The sequence below is a fragment of the Vespa velutina genome, chromosome 3 (assembly GCF_912470025.1).
Source record: "Vespa velutina chromosome 3, iVesVel2.1, whole genome shotgun sequence".
NCBI lineage: Eukaryota > Metazoa > Arthropoda > Insecta > Hymenoptera > Vespidae > Vespa > Vespa velutina.
The window spans coordinates 5777457-5798769 of NC_062190.1; the positions used below are offsets into that span (position 1 = coordinate 5777457).

Genomic DNA, 21313 nt, shown 5'->3' on the forward strand with positions numbered 1-21313 from the left:
ATAAAATAAAATCTTATATATCTTACCAATAAAATAAATCGTATAACTGCATTGATATATTAAATTAAATTTTTTTTTTAAGAATCACCATTACAGAGTACAATTTACAAAAATAATATATAATATCATATACAATCGAAAGATTTATTTTAATTGACAAATTTTTCATCGAACCAATATCTTTACTTTCATGTTCACAATGCTTGAAATTACTTGGAAAAAACATACTATATCATAAGATACTTGATACGGTATAATACTTATTAATTGTATCCACGTTAAATACGACGCTTAAGTTATACTTGAGTACTAATGCATTAACTCGGGTAACCCGGCTAAACGAAATTACTGAACTTTAATTAATTTCGACGGTAATTTCTTATGTGTGTATATATATATATATATACAAGCACGATTTAATCGTATTATCGAAGTAATGTCGTAATGCCGTATCGATCAAGAAATATATCAAAAATTTATCACAACTGTCTTTTAATTCAAATCTTAAATTTAAAAGAATAAACAATAAAAAATTTCTAAAATGAAATATTAAAGATAAAAGATCTTTAAGAAAAAAATGTATAAAAAGAAATGTCCTTACGAAATTAAACACCGGATATGATATAATAATCACCTATATTAGTACTATTATGGTATGTACATACTATTATGATATGATATATGTTATGATATATTCTTTTCTAAATAATTTTTCTAAATATCCTTATAGTATATTAGTATTTACATGTTCATATATACATACTCATATCGATATGATCTAGAGAAGTCCAGACTCGACATATAACGTTGATCAATTTCACCGATTTCGTAGCCAATTAACTCATATTATTATGAAACGATATGTTTATACTGCTTGTAAAAATAAATTATTGGTTCTAATTAATTAAATTTAAAGTTTAAATTAGTTTATGTAATTCTTACAGGCATATTCAAGAATGTATATATATATATATATATGCATTATTGCTCATAATTATGTGGGCACTTTTCTTATTTTTATAACTACAAAATTATGCAATTTTTGATAAATTTGATTCATTTTTGTTTATACTAATCTTTACAATGTTAAAAAACATATTTTAATGATAATTCAGTAAATATCTCACCAATATAAATAAAAGGTAATTATATTTTTTTTCGTCTATATATCCACCGCGTACTTTTATGATCACGTTAACGAGTCGTAGCATCCTGGCTATTAAATTTTTCAATATCTTACTTTAAATATTGATCCATTCTGCTTGTAAAATTTCCCAAAGATGTTTTTCGTACATTGTTTTCTAATCTATATATCCGAATGATCCCACAGTTTTACAATGGGGTTTGAACCCTGATTTGAATTAGGAAATTGGGGTGGTTATTCCATTATTTTTGAATTAGAATCTTTTTTTAATTGTTTTAAATAATTCGTACATATTGTAGCTTTATGTTTTGTGTCATTGTCCTGCATAAATATAAAATTATTGCCAGGCGTTGTTTTGATGGAATTTCCTGTTCTATTAAAATCCTTAAATAAACTTTTTTCTTTAACACTAAACGTACCGATGCTTCATGTATACTTATTTCTACCACAGCAGATCAAATGATCCGTTTTCAAAGTCATATATTTTACAATATATGTATAGCAAAAAATATACTATTTAGTATTATATAAAATATATGTATATAGTACACCAATTGGTGTGTAAATAAAACAATTTTCTAAATAGCGATTGTTATATGTTTATTTGTTCAATTAAAAAATTGTATAAAAATAAGAGAACAAAATTTCCATTTATTTCTGAATTTAGAAGTAAACAATATGCACACTTTATTCATGTTCAGCGCATTTTTTGCAAATTGTTGGAATTTGAATGATATATTTGCCACACATATATTTTTTGCATTTGAAACAGATTTTTGTAGTCTTGTTTTCTTTGCAATATTTTATTTGGTTCTTTTTTCTCAGACATGAAACTGAATCTACATTTATTAACTTTTCCTGTATATATTCTTATTCTTTCTGTTGCATACTTTTAAAATTGCCAGCAAGATCTTCAGCTAATCGAAATAAAAATAGCTGTTTAGAAATTTTTTCCCCGGTTGCTTCTTTATATAACACCTATCGAGTTTATTTCGGCTAAATCAAGAATGTTAAAAAAAATCTGCACAAGCCATCTTAGAAATTTCAATTTCACGAAGTACTTTGGTGGCATCTGATCCATCATGTTTATATCGAATTTAGTATTATTATAAAATCTGATCATGTCAGGTATACGCTTATCACTTTTTTAATTTTTATAAGTATACTTTGAGTTTAGTAGAAATAATTTTAATTAAGCTTAATTTTTTAAACTGTAAGTGTACAATGATTCAATTTATACAGTTTTATTGAGAAGCATGCCATACTATTTTTCGCCTCTTTGCAAATTTTGGTAATTCTCTTTTATTTCCATGGACCATTATATATATATATCGTGAAAATAACAAAACAATAATTGAGAATTCATAAAGTAAATTCACATGCAGATATAAACTAGAAATATATATATGAAGTAGCAGTCACGATTTATACGAAGAAAAAAAATAAATATACACGAGCATTTGATTGTGGATAGTTTTAAAGCCAATACGAGAACGCAAGTGAAAGAAAGCAAAAATAGAAAATTGAATTATAGATATTCATATGATAGATAATGTAAATAAAATAATGATTAGAATCTAGCAATTTTATAATACGAAAGCATGAAGATTAATTAACAGTTTTTGTGGAAAAAATGAAAGTTACGCCAACGCTTAACGTATGATAATGATCGGTAAAATATAATATATTTATTCACTCGTCTTATTAATTAAATCGTTCTTATCTTTTTTTTTTTATTGTTGTTGCAATTTTGAAATTTTAAACATCGAAGCTTTGCTTATAAGTTCATTATAAAAAACACTCGAACTAGTCGAATTGCTTATTTACTTGTTTTTCCGTTGTCATTTCTTTTTCTTTAGTTTTATTTCACTCGACGGTAAATGACGCATGCTTGCGTCGGTCGATTCGATGGAAAGTTCAAACTCGGTGAAGCGTGCAATAGAAACATTGTCTGAAATAACAGGAATTCCAAACAGGCTAACTATTTTCAATACTCCTCCTTGTTGGAGAAGCAGAATCGATTAACTTTTGGAAGAGACATCAATTTCCATAACGAAAATATAATCGCTTCGACGTTACTTCTTCGAAAAAATTTTTTATCCGATAAGAAGTCATTATGTCATTAAGCAATATATATGTATATATGTATAAACGTATATGTATATGTATATGTATATGTATATGTATATGTATATGTATATGTATATGTATATGTATATGTATATGTATATAAAAGTATTTATATGTGTATATATTTATATATACGTTTTTCTGCATGTTTCGTAAATATAAGTAATTGTGATCTTAAATGACGCTAATTATATGCCGAAATTTGATCGCAGATTTTTTTTCAAATATCACAATTAGTAGCCTTTATTATGCATCTAGAAGTGTAAATCTAGGAGTTATGATAGTTATTTTATAAAAAGAATTTCTTTTAATTGATTAGTCTTTTATTCGAATAATACGAGATATAGCAATACGTTTTAATTCATTGAAATCAACTGCTAAGGTTATGTAAAATTTTTTTGAAAACAATACAAATTCACAATACATTTTACGTTGATTTTTCAAAATAAAAATTCCTTTTGTTTCTATTCTACTTTCCCTTTTTACTTGGTATAATACTGTAAATGTGATTATTATCGCACATTGCCGGACAGTAAACAATTTATTGCCTTATTATAGATTCAGTAGAGAGAAAAGTAGGTAGAGTAGAAAGGGCTTTGAGTTTTTCTATCAATGTTACAACTGAAACTGCACGATTTTGCTTTCAAAAAATTTTTTCTTATTTAATCTTCGTACGAGTAATTTGATATATTTTTTCTACGATAAAAATTATTTATTAATATTCCATGAACTAAAGACAAAAATACTTTTATTAAATATAAAATCAAATTAAAAATGAAAATTGATATGAAAAGAACACTTTTCTTAGAACCACTAAATTTTGTTTTTAATTCAAAGTTCTAATGTGTTTGTCTATCATAAATAGAATAATTTAAAGAACATGATAATTATTTCTTTTTTCAATCTTCGATTCAATATCTCAAAAGAATCAGTATAAGCGTAATATGTAAAAATTACAGGATGCTAATCAACCGTATCAAAACAATATATTATTTTTTATTATTTGTTATTTATTTCATACCTTGCAATAATTGCATTAAAGTTATATAAAAACAATATCATTAATTAATTGCGTTGATCTTGCGCTAGATTTGCGTAAATGCGTTATGTCACTAACATATGTGTATATATATATATATTTTTTAATCTAATTAAAATTTAAACGCTGTTGCTTCTTTTGACCAAACCTGTTTGAATAGTTGTATAATGTATTCTGCATTTATCATTTACTGTCTTATTCTAATGATAAATAATGATATTATATTACAATAACAAACCAGTAACTTGTAATGAGCCGTAATATAAAAAAGAAAAATTATTTTTAATGGCTCAATAAGAAGTATTTCCAATAATACTTTTCGAGGTTAATAAATTCTATTTATTTCTATTCGATCTATTATTATCCTGTAAATTCATTCATAGAAGCGATTAAAAAATGGATATTTTAAGCAGTAAGTATGCGTATGCACTGTCGTCCAGATTAATGTAAGATTTTATACATATTAATGACGGATTTACATACAGGCGAAATCGAGTAGTGGTCCCTCGGGAACCTTGAAAGTTATGTTTGCCAGTGTCTGGTTTTCAAGCTATTACTCCAAATGGATGAATTAGATTAAATAGTTACGACAACCAGCGAGTCGCTTTTCCTTCTTTTGGTCACCACAACCAAATATATACGTAATAATATATTCCTTTGAATTTAGTGTTCGCGCTAGCGACTGGTTGACAATGAGTACATATCCTAAGTATAACTAACTTTGAATTAGTAACTAAATACTATTGCTTACTTTCTTATATCAAATCGTATTATTTTTCAAAAAAGTAAACTTCATCGCGAATATTAATTTTCAGTGTATGTAATATATTCTGATAAATCATTTATTTGACACTTTCTATTGGAAATTTGATGAAAGTAAAACCAGATTCTTTTGCCATACGATATCTTGGGAAGTTAACTTTTACTTATTACAATATTATGGAAAGTTAACATTACTACGAAATAAAATATATAATATCTAATAAAATTTTAAATATTTAATAACGTATCTAATATCATTGCTAGAAATTAAAAAAATTAACATTTGTAGTGTGAATGCACCTTTACTTCATAGGAGTGGCTTTAACAACAGAGAAAGGTTACTACGTTTCTAAATCGTTTTAGTAGTACACAAGATCATGATTAGTTTCAACTAAGGTAAATACGTATTGAGTATTCGGATGTAAAAATTTATTCGTTTATATATTAATAGATAATAGATAATATTTAATAATTAAATGGACCTCGGGTATTATCATATGAAATTAGTACGATTTAATCTTATACATGTATTTTATTTTTTTCTTCCTTTTTTTCCGTTTTTCTTTTTTATCGTATTTTAAAATATATTTTACATAATATTAAGAGCTTGATTGGCTCCGCATCCAACGGTACCTTGTATGTAATCTGGGAAGTTAGATTCCAATACACGCATACTACCTCTTTTATAATCAGGAATAACTTGAGTTGCCAGAGAACAAGCGGTACTGCTATAAACCTTTTGGAAATTCTCAGGTTGGAAACCAGTACTAGTGTCCCATCTTTGAATGATAGCTTCTCCTTCGTATCTGAAGAATAGAGCATTGCCATTGTCTGTGCCTAAAATTACTAAACGTTTAGGCTTCAATCCAATATCTTGAATTTTGTCGTTCGGTGCACCGTTACGAAGATATTCCGTCTTGATGGAGAACATACGACTGCCTGATAAATAAGTAAACAGAAGGCAAGTACTACCATCGGGATGACGAATAAGAGCCAAGTATAATACATCTCTTCGAGAAGAGCCTGTGGTTACGGTTTTGGGTAGGACAAATCTATAACCACGACCAGATGTAACATCGTAGACCAAGATTGCTCTTGTTGCAGCATCCGACACGTATATAAGGACACGTCCATCTGGACTGTAGTCAGCAACGACGTATTGAAGTCGAGAGGAAGATGTAGTTAGACCATCGAGTTCAATTGTCTTTATAAGCTACAGGCAATAATAAAACATATTTCAATTTAAGTCTTTACAGATCTCAATTGAAAGTGAATGAAAACGAATCATGTCTTTTGATTAGGTACCAAGATAAAGAAAAGAGATCGGAGACAAATCGTTCTTTGCATTAGATTTAGAGTCAAAAATGATTTAGTAACGTGAACAGTGTAAAATATCTCGTTTCGTGACGATATTGCATGATTTGTTGCATGTTTTTTGCTACAATTTACATATAAAAACATTCACAACACTTGTTGTGCTATCGTGAAAGATAGAAATGTTGTAGCAATAGAAAGATAAATTATCAGAACTTACCTTGCCTGTTTTCATGTTGATTGCAATAACTTTTGGCGGGGATATACGTACAGATTCCTCCAACGTATGGATTACTCCCGTATCCAAGACCCAAAGAATATCTTGGGGATCCAAGAAAAGATCTACGACATTTTGCAATGCTTTCAAAGTACCTTCCTCTTGAACGGACCAACACGGAAAAGCATAAAGATTAGCTTGACAGTTTTTGTCCTTAAGAGAGACTCTAGCCAAAGTCGCTGGGACACCAGGTTTAAATCTTTAACAAAGATCAATCAAATATTTCATTAATACTTTAGAAACATAAAAATATAAAATGTTAAACATTTTTTTATATTTTACCTTGGTAGAGCTAAAATAGCATCATCCATGAAAATTGCAGCTCTCGTTGCGATCACGTTCTTTGAGATGTAGCGACCACTATTTTTGAACATACTCTTCGTAGTTGTACAAGGCCATTCAAATGATCCACCAACCCACTGAACATTATGATTATCGAATTGTTCTACATCGTTTGCGGTGGCAAATATAATAAAGATTGAAAGCGGCACCGTAAATTTGAATAACATAATTATTTAATTTTATTACGAACTCTTCAAAACTCTCTCTCTCACTCTCTTTCTCTCTCTCTCTCTCTCTCTCTCTCTCTCTCTCTCTCCCTTTGTCTCTCTCTTTCTCTCTCTTCTCTCTTTTTCTCTTTTTCTCTTTTTCTCTTCCTTTTCGACTAAACTGAGTGATGATGAACTGAGAGATATTCAGGGTTATGCCATTTATATACTTCGTTGATTGACAATAATGCTGACATTGTGAAATTATTCGTTTTTAAGAAATGTTTGTTGTCCATTTGTTCTTGTACACCGGAATCAAACCGATTTTGGATTTGACTAATTATAAAAATTGTATTTTTCATCATCAACGATTTTACATAATCAAAATTAATGAAAAAAATAGATGAACAAATAATAATAATCAGAAGAAGTGAATAATGTACTAGAATCTCCTCTTTTTTTACCTACATCGATTATAACTTCCTGATATGTTCTTACTTCCGTATTGTACGGAAAAAGCAAAGAATTAGCAATATGTTGAATTTTAAAAAATTTATACAAATATTAAATATTTATTTATAAAATTAATATTTCCTTTTCTTTCCTAATTTCCTTTCAAGAACTTCCTGAATCCTTGACATCACTTACGTTACTCGTTAAAAATATTTTGATGAAATTATAACATTCATCATTAACATCTGCAAATATCAAATAATACGAATGTTGCAAGATATATGTCGAAATAATAAGAGAAAAGAAAAAAATACGATGTTTATGCTACTACATCACATATATATATATCAACGACACGACGGATATTACATTCGTATATTTGTAAGACGTCGTGAATATTTATAAAGGATAAAATTCTTAAGTAAAAATTTATAAGTTATCATTCGTATTAAGTATCATTCATCAATTTGTGGAGAATAAGAACAATAGAAATTTTGTTTTGAGAGAGAGAGAGAGAGAGAGAGAGAGAAAGAGAGAGAGATCAAGGAAGTATTTTTATTATATATCCAAGACAAAAATCAAGATGAAGAGGCTCCTAAGGAGCATAGTCTGTCTGACGATAATAGCAGTAAGCTTTTCAACGGGAATTGTCGACAAACAATTGTTACCAGAATTATCATTTACTCTCAATGGACACAGTCTTGAGTGGCCTTGTCAGAGCACAAAGAACATTTATGAGACAAGTGGTCGTTACGTGGCTAGAAATGTAATATCAACAAGGATGCAAATTTACAAGGACGATGCGATCCTAGCTCTACCACGTTACAAACCTGGTGTACCGTTTACCTTGGGTGCTGTATCATTGAAAAGTAAAACCTGCTCACCAATGATCCTGCCGTTTCCTTGTTGGGCAATACAAGAAGAAGGTAATTGTGAAGCTCTGCAAAGTGTCATTGATATTGTACTCGACATTCAAGATATTCTTTGGGTTCTTGATACTGGTATCGTTAACACGATGACTCAACCAGTTAGAAGATGTCCTGCTAAAGTAGTTGGAATTAATGTTAAAACTGGCAAGGTATGTACTAGACAAATATTTTATTTCATCGAATAAATACCAACTTGATTGAATATATCTGTATAAAATTGTTGGAATGTAAATTGTTATTACGATCACATTTCAAATGATATCTTAAATATGTAATTCTTCTTCTTTTTCTTCTTAGGTAGTTAAAATCATTGACTTAAGTCAATTTGTACTTCCATTATCCCATCTGCAATATATGCTCGTTGACTATGCAGAAGATGGCCAAGTTTATATATATATTTCTGATGCAATAAACAAAGCTATCATCATTTATAACGTCACAGCAGATCGTGGAAACAGAGTGGTTCTACCAAATACTGTGTCTGCCGGTTTGGATAAGCCCGACGTATTGTACATGGTTCTTGTTCGAAAATCTGATGGTACATCCGTCGTATACTTCACGTACCTAGGATCTAACAGACTTTTCGGTATTAGAGCCGCTAATTTGAGAAGTGGTGATCTAAATGGATCAATCGAAGAAGTTGGTCTAAAACATCAGAAAATTGTTTTACTTGGTAGCGATAATGGACCGGCCATTTTCTTCCGAAACAAAGGTATAAATCGATTTGATTGATTAAATATTTGATGCGTGTGTGTGTGTGTATATATGTAAAATTAAAATTTGTTAACTCTCTATATATATAATATTTTAAATATCATTTTTAGGTGAATCCGATATTTATATGTGGAATACGGAAACACCGTTCATACAAGATAACTTCCTTTTAGTACAAAAAGAAGGTGATTGTCGATTATCGACACAAGTTGTACCTGGCTCCAAAAGACTCATGTGGACCATTGAGAGTAACTTTCAGGATTATATATTGAACACAGTGAGCTGTGCAGGTGCTACAGTTTCTATTCATCCTTTAATGAACTCCTGTGAAGAATAAATGGATTGACCGGACAATAAAAAGAACTACAATATACGATTATCGATCAAATAAATCGTAGTTTCAACACAAAGAACATCGTATGCTTTCAAAGAAAAGCTAATCGTCATCATAATTTTCCTGTTTAGGAAAAAAATAATAATTTATGTACAAATAAAACTTATGTGCTATATAATTTTCTGAAATTTTTATATAGAAATGTAACCTGATTTATTATATAATATAAAGGTATAATAAGATCTAATTTCAGGATATAAATAATTTAATACGTAATTATAATCGATGAAAAGTAGAAGTAGAAGTAGATGGAGTAGAAGAAGTAAAAGGAATAGAAGTAAAAGTAGAATATATGTTACGAAAGGAATGCTATAAAAAAAGTAATGTTAATTGATTTATTCAACCAATTTTTTTTTTCTTTTTTTTATAAAACTAATCAAGTAATAAGTATGTTGTGATAGTTAATTCCTTTAAATTATTTTTCTCTATTTATACTTCACATTTATATTTCTGGCGGGCGGACAGAGGAATATAAGTCAAATGTTTATATAATTTCTCATTTTTTCCCACTTTTTTAACTGAAATTATAATAATATATGAAAAATGAAAACTGAAAAATTTTATTTAATATAAATCATTATTTCCGAAAACAAAAAAAAAGAAAAATACTTGTGAATTAAGTGTAATGCATATTTTGTAAGTCCAATAAAATGAGACATATGTTATCAATTTTCACATCCGAGATCTAACACTTGATCTTGCATTGCACTTTAAATATTATAATATTTGCTTTCCCGATAAAATAATAATTCGTATTTACGCACTTCTGTCCGTCGACCAGAAATAGATATCTACCTTTTTTCTTTTTTTCATATAGATTTCATATTGATCGATGTGGATCGATATAAATCAAATATCGATATATATGTATCGAACGTTGATGTTACAAATCGAAATATTGTATTCTTATCGGTTAGAATGCATTTTTGTAAGCTTATTCATCGTCCAAGTATGGTTACAGGAGTATGGTACGTTCGTTACAAAATTTGTTGATAACCATAAATCTAAAGTAAAAGTGAAAAGTAAGTTGTTGAACAAATTCTAACCTTAATTAATAATATTCTTACAATGGCGAGACTTCCACCGCTTAATTATTTCATGGAAAAAGAAGCAGCAAATATGGCTACAAAACGTTTTAATCTTATTCTTCAAGAAGCATTACAGGAGTACAAAAAAATATGGACGACCTATTTAGATTTTGTAAGACAATATCAAGAAGGTGATTCTAAATCATTGTCCGAAGAGAAGACTCAGATAGGAAAAAAGATAGATGAAAATAATAAATCCTCAGGAAGTATGTATTCTGAAGAACCAAATTCAACTTATTCAATAGAGAATACTCAGCAACAATCTACTTTGGATGTTCATTCTAGTATGGAATCATTGTTCGATAAGAATATATTTGAAAATATAAGTTCAATGCCAGAAAGTCCTATATTTTTTAGAAACAAATCAAATTTTAAAAATATCAATTCTAATAGAAATATTTGTATGGATAGTTCTTCTGAAAGCATAAGTACAATAAATAATTTAAGAAATGATAATAAGCAAGAGATGTCTGATAAAACAAATTCTGCAGTTACTGAAGATTCTACGAGTAATGTTCCTTCATTATTTTTATGTAGTACTCCGACTAGAAACAAAAAATGTAATATAAGTAAAACAAAGAATGTTAAAAGAAACACACAATCCAAAACAGCTACACCATTGAATAATTTAAAAATAAGAAATAATTTACGTACTATAAGAAAAGAGAAAGCATTGAACAAAACGCCTTTGCAAGTTATAAACAATATGAGCTTGACACCAAAGAATAATTCTCGAATAGATAAGAGTAATATTAAATTAAATACGATACCATATAACATTCAAGTCACATCGACGCCAAATAGTAAGAAATTGAAACAAACCAAATTAGTATTTCACAAGACCAAAAAAACGATGGAGCTATCAAATAATTTAAAATCGACTGGTACTCCTGTATTAACAAAGACTGATAAATCTGTATTTAATCAGGAAACAATTTCAAAACAAAGTATATTAACCAATATAATAAGTACAAAGAAAAAGGGAATAGATGATGAACATATTGATAATATTTGTAATCAAACTGAAAAGACAGAAAGCATAATAGAAAGTGCACAAATAAAAAACGAATTGATATATCAGCAAGAATATGAAATAAATAATCAAATGGAAATAAATGATCCATTAAACATTAGTAATGAATCACTTTCAACTTTCTTTTTAGAATATGAAAATAATATAAATCTTGATCAAAATGTTAACAATTGTAGTATTGATAAAACTTTTTTGCCTTCAGCAAAATCTGAAACTAAATCTCAGCATATCAAAAAGAAACAAACTAAAATATTGAAAACAAAGGAAAATGTGATAAATATCATTGATCTAGATGAAGCAGCAGAAAAGAGGATTAAATTATCTAAAAATAGAAGCTGCAGAGAATGCGAACAATATGGAGAAAAACAATGCTATCATTTCAGAAATATACCGTATAAAAGAGAAACCACACCAATGGATTTTTGTATCTCTATGTCACCTGATAGCCCTTCAAGTACCACCTAGTTTTGTATATCTATTATTTATTTATAGGATTTATATTCATTTATTATAAATTGATAAATCAAATAATACATTTTTAGTATATAATTAGTATACAGTTATACTAAAGTATTAGAATTAAATATTGTAGAAAAACTTTAATATTATGTATATTTATGTTTGTGTAAGTGTAAGTATGTATATGTCAAAACCAAAGTATGTACTTGTGTAATATAATTATTCATATCTTTGTTGTACAACTAAGATCAAGTAAATTCCACACAAATTTTATTAAAATACACAATAAAAAATAATATCAAAAACTTATCCTTTCTGCATTACATTCTATCCCAACAGACAGTCTTTAAAACATTTAAACCATCGAAACAATCACTTTACCTTGATTGGTATCACTTTTGCAATTTGCGTTACATTTTTTTATTCACGCTAAATTAGCGCGGGAAAGTTTTAAAATTTGGCGCGCATTAATTTAACCATTGTTCCATTCTATTGATAAGTAAACAGAAATAGAACAACAGCGTCACCATCGGACGAACGGATTAAAAAGAGAACCTCATAAAAAGTTTCAACCAAACACATTGAGGTAAATGACAGATGCTCTTCTTTATCGACCGAGTAAACTGAACGTTGCTTTATAATTTCGATTTTTGTCATGTACGGTGTCGTCATCGAGAAAGTTACTATTACGTATCTTGTCTATCTTGAATTGTTGATTTCGTGTCTGGGAGGGCGCTGTGAAATCGTGGAAGTCGTGCGCTGAAAGGCAAATGGCCGGTGCAGCGCGTGCGAGCGGGCTACGCGTACGACGACGAGGTGTACATCGCGGCGTATCGTTCGGTGATGTGCAACGAGTAATGTTAAGTGTACGGGACGGTCAGTGAATACCGTGTAAATAAACGTGATGCGAGGGGCCTTACGTTTGAGACCATGTAAGACCGGTCTGTTGGTGGGCCGGCGATGACCACCGAAAATCCCCCGAGCGCGGTGATGAAATCCGTGTCGGAGGGCGAGCTGGGCGTGGAAGAGGTTGTTAAATCGTACGATACCAAAACCCGAGACTCTGGTTCGAAATTAAAGCGAACCTTTACGCTTCCGAGGAATTTATTACAAAGTGCCACGAGAATGTCGAAGCGTCGAATGAATAAGAGTCGTGATCCCAAGGACGTCAGCAGCGCTGCCAGTGCAAAAGAAAATTCGAAGAACAACGTGCAACAGCAGCAACAACAGCAACAATATAATACGGTCGATAACAGCATGCAGCAGAACGTAGGAAGATTACACGGTGGGAATAACCAGCAGGCATACCACCAAGAGAAATCTGCCAGCAAGAAAGTCTTCGTAATGTCATCCTGGAAGAAATTCATCAAGATTATGCAACACATGTCGAATGTAGGTACGCAGAACAAAAACTCTCACAGGGACGAGCTCAGTTCTAGTGCAACGGATATTCGAGTGCCACCACCGAGGCCGGCACACATTCCACCAGACAGAGTACCCGGCGTTATAGGTCTGCGCAATCACGGCAACACGTGCTTCATGAACGCCGTACTTCAGTGTCTCTCGCACACAGACATACTAGCCGAGTATTTCGTTCTCGACCAATACAAGGTCGATCTCTCGCGACGTAACAAACTTAATTCGAAGAAGTACGGTACGAAAGGTGAAATAACGGAACAGTTAGCTTTACTTCTAAAAGCAATTTGGAGTTGCCAATATGACCCAGAGATGAGCACCGCTTTTAAAAGCGTTGTTGATAAATATGGTAGCCAATACCGCGGTAATCTTCAACACGACGCCCAGGAGTTCCTTCTCTGGCTTCTTGACAAGGTTCACGAGGATCTTAATCAGGCCACCAAAAAGAAGTACAAGATCATAAAGGTGAGTAAGTGCGACAATGATAATGACGATGATGATGATGATGATGATGATGATGATGATGATGATGATGATGATGATGATGATGATAATGATGATGATGATGATAATGATGATGATGATGGTGGTGGTGGTGATGATGGTGACGATGACGACGTCGGCGTTCGTCTTATGCCTACTTCCCCCTTCCTTCACTAGGCCTTCTTCTCCCCTTCTCTTTTCTTTTCTAAGTTCCGTTCATTCGATATCTAATACATGCCACGTTTTCTATCGTGATTCCTTTTTTATTTTTCTTTCCTTATGTTTTATATGTATATATATATATATATATATATATATATATATATATATATATATATATATATATGTATATCTTATCATATCTTATATGAAAACGGTTCTAATTTTAGTTTTGTTTCAGACATTTTTTATCAGATCGTCCGATCGTTTCGACAAATCGATTTCGTTCGTATTTCTCTTTCTATTTCTCAAACGACTTTGTTCCTTTTGGCATCAATCGATTTACTCTCGACTTACACATGATCGCTTTCACGTTAAATCTCGCATGGCGCGTTGCAACGCTATTGGTCCGTTCGATAGTCGCGTGTCACACGCCGCTTTGACGCGCAAGTTTCGCGCCAAATATTTCTTTGGAAAACGAGCTGACCCGATACAATTGTATTATCGATTATTATCATATTCGATATTTCTGACAATGTACAATATAATTATATACAATATGCAATATAATTATATAGTACAAATAGTTCAGTACAAATAGTTTAGTATTTTCTAATACGTTACAAATGGTTTTGTAATTTTAGATAATACAATATTACGTTTTTTTTTTTTTTTTTTTTTTTTTTTTTTTTTTTTTTTTTTTTTTTTGACGATAAAAAAAACTTGAAGCAAGGAAATCTTTCATATACGTTTAAAGATCGTAAAATCGATTATTATCGATATGTACAATTATGTTATTTACCCTTCACATGTTACATAGTTTCGTAATTTTAAATAATACAATATGTGTTTCAAAGAGAATGCATAATGCATAATGCATTTAAAATATTTTATAGAAAGGATGTTCGTACGATTAAAATTATGTAATTGAATGAAAGTATCGTACTTAAGAGTGAGACAACTTTGCTTAATTTTATTTCGATAATTTGTCGGTCTTTCAAATATGCGAAGGTGGATCGCGTTCATAGGTTATTTTTAAGTTATTTATGATATGGTTGCCTAAATCAACCATACTATAACTTCGTGTAATGATTGTAACCTTACGCATGATTTTATTTATTGCTTCGAGAAACGAGAGAAGCCGGTTGGTTGGTCGTTTGTATGTGTATATGTATTTCGGAGACTGCCGAGGCCTTAACCTAAATTTGTTTCACGTTCGGAAAGTATACGTGCTGGGATTTCCAAACGAAATTGAAGGAGATATATAAACGATTGACCAAGAAAAAAATTATTAAGACTTATCGTATCGATCCTTCGTGCGTTTTCTTTCGTGTCCTTCATGAGATGTTTTATTGTTGTATGTATGATGTGTATGTGTATGTGTATGTATATATATATATGTGTGTGTGTGTGTGTGTGCGTGCGTGCGTGTGTGCGTGTGTGTGTATGTGTATGAGTGTGTATATGTGTTTGCTTTTTTTGCATTAATAAAAATAAAAATTAATAGTTAATATAGTTCTGTAATTACAAATATCTGTAATCTAATAATTTATAATAGTTTTATAGTTATATGTACATATGTGTAACTTTTTTTTTTCCATTAGATAATCAAAATTCAGTTAATATAGAATTATATGATTAGTGAGTACATATGATGGCAAAGTAAGGAAAAATATATCAAGAGAAAGATAAGATGATAAAGATGTCATGATTAGCAATGGAATATTATCACTATTAACAATGGAATTGAACGTGAAGTAATTTTTTGCATAAAAAAATTAACATTCATTTCCTTTTTATTTTCTTTTCTTTTCTTTTTGTCTTTACTTTTTCCTTTCTCTTTTTATTTCTCTGTTTTTTTTTTTTTGCCTTACACCATGAGGGAAAAAAAATTACTTCTTTATTTATATTATGAGTTATCACTTGACTTCAACTTTTTTGAAACTCTCAAACGAAAATACAAGAATCCAATGTGAAAATAGTCATATCAGAAAAAAAAAACCTTAGGAAAAGTTTTCCAATATCGTTTATATCATTGATATTCAAGCATACTTTCCATGTAGAGATTCATCAATACCTATAAATTTAAATTTGATTCGAGACTCTTTTCGAGTGACATCACATTTAAACCTGGCATAAAATCAGGTCAAGTTTTTTATTCGTAATATATTTGTGAGTGGTAAGAATCATCTTATATCCAATATATGTAAGCTTTTTTTTTTTTTTTTTCTTAATAAAAGATGCAAACAAAATAATTCTCATTTAAGATTAGGTATGTACTTGTGTACATACCTTACGTACTTACGTTATCGTTATCGTTAGCAGAAACTCTCGAATGGCTCTGAATTCACGGTCGTTACGAAGCAATTAGAGCGCAAATAGAAAATTCTGTTCTTTTTTTTCGATGTGTTACTAAATGCTTTTCAAAGTCAGTGGAATATTTCTTTCTTCTTATTCGTCTCTCTCTCTCTCTCTCTCTCTCTCTCTCTCTCTCTCTCTCTCTCTCTCTCTCTCTCTCTCTCTCTCTCTCTCTCTCTCTCTCTCTGTCTGTCTGTCTGAAACTACATTTGCAATTGAACTATAACCGAACTTCAATAAAGGAGGATAATGCTATACGATTTTATGCAATTTTATGAACTTCTATCTGAAACTTCGAGTATACATGTACGTATGTATATAACTTATAAAAATTACATTTCAACTTCGTGATATAAAACTCATCTAAATAATATTTTTCTAAGGGATCCTTTAGATTTATAACTAAATAAAACTTAAAAAAAATTATAGATTTGTACTTCTAACGTCGATCATTATTAATCGCTTATTTTCGAAACATTTTGTCCTTATAAATATCAAAGTTCATGCCACGAAGTCATTAATGCGATTTTCGTAAAACCTATCATTCAGACAAACTCTGATGACGTCAATTCAGAAAAAACATTACTTTTTCCTCAGCTGATCATCATTCTTGATGTGTCTTCTTTCGATTGTATTCATTGACACAAGTGAATCAATATGTATTTTCGTAATCGTTCTCGATAAATTTGTAAATTATGTCCATCGCGTTTTCTTTTGATTAACACGTTATCTTTCTTCGATTTCTTTTTTTCTTTTTATCTATCTCTCTGTCTTTCTCTTTCTCTTCCTCTCAAAAAACAAAAAAAAAAGGAGAAAAAAACAGAAAAGAAAAGATAAATATTACACATCTCACGTTCGAGTAATACTGATGTCCAATCATTCTTTTTGTAATACTCATGTCCAATCATTCTTTTTTATATATTCTTTCTGTTATTTTTACAACACAATAGCCGTAGTTACATCAATATAGATGAGGTAAGAACTCGAGAGGAATGACTGCAAATAAGAGATGACTCATCGTTCCTTATCGAATAAAAACAATTGCTTTTCCATGTAATTATACATTGAATGGCCGAGGCTAATTACTTTTCTGACTTGACTGTAAAATAAATCCACTGTTGTTCATGTATCTTCTCCGAAATTTAAGATTTTCGCGCGTCTTACAGAAGAACATACGAAAATATGCGGAAACGGACGACAATTTCGCGCGGGAAGAATTTGAATTTTTCACGAACGTCCTTGGCTTACAATACGTTTTTATGATTTACATTCGACATCAATCATTTAAAATTCGTCTATAATATTTTCTTTTTCTCTTTCATAAAATTTATCCGTATTACGTACGAGTATATTTTGTATTTAATATCTATATCTTATCGCATATTTCTTGCTTATTAGAATTGTTTGTTGAGTTTTAGATAAGAGAGCATTCTTTACAAATGAAATCGATAATCCTGATCGAGAAGCGACAATGAATTTTCGTGATAATCTTTCATCCACATATTCTTATTACATTATTTGCCTATCTATTTCAATTCTATTTATTTATTTATTTTTTTCCTTTCGTCTTCGTTCTCATTCAGGTTGCAGACAAGACGTTATCACAAATCGTTCCAACTTTCAACAACGTAGTCAGCCAGCTGAGCGAATCAAAGCTTTCTAACGCTTTCAAAATAAAGAAACTGAGATGCTCGCACCTTTCTTTCACTGGCTGCTTTGCTCCACTGATTTGGAAAGTCATAAACATATATATATATATATATATATATATATATATGTTATATATATGTCATAAACATATATATATATATATATATATATATATACATACACTTATATATCGACCGTGTGTATGTATATATGTACGAGTTACGTGGTATCTTTTTTTTATGAGGAAAAAAATACTTATTGATAATTAAAAATGAAGATATTTTTATTTGTTTGTTTGTTTTTTTTTTTTTTTTGTGTAAGAGAAAGATAAGGAAAATTGATTTGTTATTATGTGAATAACGTTAGATAATCAAAACAATAGGAATTATTAGAAACAATGGGGAAAAAATCGATGTTTTTACAACAGAGATCACGTGATCTACTTAAATTCCGAGATCCGTTTCTTGCGTGATACAAGAACGCGAAAGGAGTGATAATGAAAACCAAGTAGATGGATATACTCGAGCACGTGCCAAAGGAGTAATATGCTGACCTTGCGATAAGATCGTTATCTTCACTTTTAAAATTAGGATACTATCTTAACGAAGTTCCGAGATGCTGTCACTGCTATTCTTTAATAGAAAGAAATGAAAAAGAAATAAAGAGACAAAGTAATTTAGATTAGAAACAAAATGTTATAATAATTATACATTTTTTTTTCTTTTCTTTTTTAAAGTGGTATGCCTGTATCACTCGTCGTGTTTAGACGACTCTAAGATTGAAATCAGTTAACATTGTTCACTCGTTCAAATAATTTCGTAAAACAGATACATATATTCGCGAAATATAAAACGATCTCAGAATGCTCGAACTCTAAAATATATTACTAATTTTGTTTTATTAGCTGTGTTTGGACTTACAAGCCCAAATGCAAAATAAACACATTTATCGGAAGTTCTTAAACAAATATGCCATTAGAAAATAATTAAACTTAGATTAGAATGGTATCCGAAACACATTTATCTAAAAAAAAATAAATTGTGAACGAGATAACTGTTTTCCGTCTTAAAGATGGAACACGTTGTAAAATTTATTTTACCTTTTATTTCTTCGAAAATAATCCTACCTGTTATAGTTCTATAGTAATGGAAAACGATTTGACCGAGATTTCACAGAGTACCGATAAATAATGTGCACCGTTTCAGATTCAACTTTAGCCTTCCTTCTCTTTCTAACTCTAACTCTAATTCTAACTCTAACTCTGACTCTAATTCTCCACACTAGGTATTTTACGTTTCTTTGAAGAGACGACGGATGCATAGCGAATGCGTTGTGTTACATCATCGTTGCTGTAACAGATTTACAGTTTGTGCAGAGTCGATCTTAAATCAACAACATTGACTATTATTTATTTATTTTTTTCTAAAGACTTTAATGCGGCCATTTTGTGCTTCTAAAGGAAGTTCTCTCTTAAGTAATCATGAATTTATTTTTATAACATTCGTTAGATGATTGTCTCTCTTCAACTTGTAAATATTATTTTTCTTTTTCTTTTTCTTTTTCTTTCTTTTTACTTGGTATTCGTGCGTATATTAATTTATCTACTTTATTTTACGTAATAAAACCAAGGTCAGTCATGACTTATCACGAAGTCACATAAATAAAGATTTGTTGTTTTTTTTATTTTTTTCCTATTTTAAGAATAACTTGCATTCGATATAGTATGAAAACTATGTTGTTTCAGGAACTCTCTTCTTCGACAATAAGAAGTAACCATTAACAGTGCTCTCCCGTTACGGTTGCTTATGTAACGTGGTAAAATGAGCAGCTTGCTGCTTCCAATATGCTCGGCCTCTAATCGAATTATGTCTCTCTCCCTCTTTCGCTGTTTGTCTCGTCATTTTGTTGAGTAAAGAGAAAGAGAATATGGTATTTGGTATGATTCATTCGAGAGATATCTGCCGATGAAAAATATCATTGAATTCGTTGCACAAAGTTTCATATTTGGAAAAAACCAAATTATTGAGATTCTTTTTCTCTTTTTATTTCTTTTTTTTTTGTTTTTTGTTCTCTGTTTTTTCTTTCTTTCTTTCTTTCTATTCCTCTCAATAATATTAGAAATGTTTGATATTATTCGATTGCTCAAACAAATCATGAACAAAACGTTCGATGATCATAGCATAATTGTCGGAATATTTCTCGACGTTTATTGTTCTTTTATTTCAAAATATCTCCGTTGATAAATCGTGTACTTTGTTCGGTATACTTGTTAAGATATATCTAAGAAATATGTTATACCACTGAACTTGCAATCCTCCGTGAACGGAAGAAAATCCGTTGCATCGTCGATAAATCCAAGACACGTCAATTTGCGATTGGACTCTCTTTCTCGATTGACCTTGAAAGCTATACATGTGTGTTTGTGTATCTGGCTTGGCTATGAGAGTGCGAGCATGTGTATGTATGTATTAATATATGCATGTGTATATGCACGCGTTCTTCTTTCATGTATCAAGCACATACCACTTGATGAGACACAGCTGTGTTAACGTTATTTTTATCTTTTCTTTTTGTCCTTTTTTATATATATATAATATATAATATATCAGTATATATAATCGAATTTAATTAAAAAGAAGAAAAATATTAATTCATCGAGAAAAAAGATCAGCGATTGAATTTGTTCATCAAGTTTGTACAAATGTTGACCAAGTGATTTGATTTTTAATAAAAGTAAAAAATCGTATCGTTTGAGTTGAACTTAATTTTGCGCTAACACACTCGCATATATATATGTGTTGAAAGAGATAATATCGAGTATTGACGAACAAAAAAACAGAATAAAAAAGAATATACGATTAAATGATAAACGTGTGAAGATTCGAGAGGAACAACGAGGAAGAGAAGTTGAATAGTAACGTTTATGTTGTACCGATTGTGTTCACTGGCGCCAGTAGCGTAGTAAGGCCTTGAATGGTGCCATCGAGTAATCCTCTTTCAAATTGCAGTCTTTCAATTATGTG

At 30.2% G+C, this 21313-nt stretch overlaps 4 protein-coding genes across 6 annotated transcripts in view; 3 read left to right on the top strand and 1 right to left on the bottom strand.

Annotated features, from left to right (window-relative positions):
- Positions 1-5587: 5587 nt before the first annotated feature.
- On the bottom strand, positions 5588-7310 carry LOC124948034 (protein yellow). Its single transcript, XM_047491066.1, has 3 exons — positions 6949-7310; positions 6610-6865; positions 5588-6288 (listed from the first exon to the last, which is right to left on the bottom strand). The coding sequence occupies exons 1-3, from the start codon at positions 7173-7175 to the stop codon at positions 5665-5667; spliced, it is 1107 nt and encodes a 368-aa protein (XP_047347022.1). The 5' UTR covers positions 7176-7310; the 3' UTR covers positions 5588-5664.
- Positions 6487-10713, top strand: LOC124948033 (major royal jelly protein 1). The gene is made up of 3 exons (XM_047491065.1): positions 6487-8685; positions 8834-9248; positions 9361-10713. The coding sequence occupies exons 1-3, from the start codon at positions 8191-8193 to the stop codon at positions 9585-9587; spliced, it is 1137 nt and encodes a 378-aa protein (XP_047347021.1). The 5' UTR covers positions 6487-8190; the 3' UTR covers positions 9588-10713.
- On the top strand, positions 10477-12533 carry LOC124948032 (asparagine-rich protein-like). Of its 2 annotated transcripts, none has more exons than XM_047491063.1 (2): positions 10477-10666; positions 10753-12533. In XM_047491063.1, exons 1-2 carry the CDS (start codon positions 10477-10479, stop codon positions 12228-12230), a joined length of 1668 nt encoding a protein of 555 aa, XP_047347019.1. In that variant the 3' UTR covers positions 12231-12533. The 2 variants fall into 2 exon arrangements, with proteins under 2 accessions (XP_047347019.1, XP_047347020.1); XM_047491064.1 differs by having other exon boundaries at positions 10798-12533.
- A 424-nt stretch (positions 12534-12957) lies between these two features.
- The window catches only part of LOC124948027 (ubiquitin carboxyl-terminal hydrolase 31), an 18559-nt gene continuing 10203 nt past the window's right edge, over positions 12958-21313 (top strand). For both annotated transcript variants that reach the window (XM_047491055.1, XM_047491056.1), the window contains exon 1: positions 12958-14105. In XM_047491055.1, coding sequence (XP_047347011.1) covers positions 13185-14105 — 921 coding nt within the window. In that variant the 5' untranslated portion in view covers positions 12958-13184. The remainder of the gene's footprint in view (positions 14106-21313) is intronic.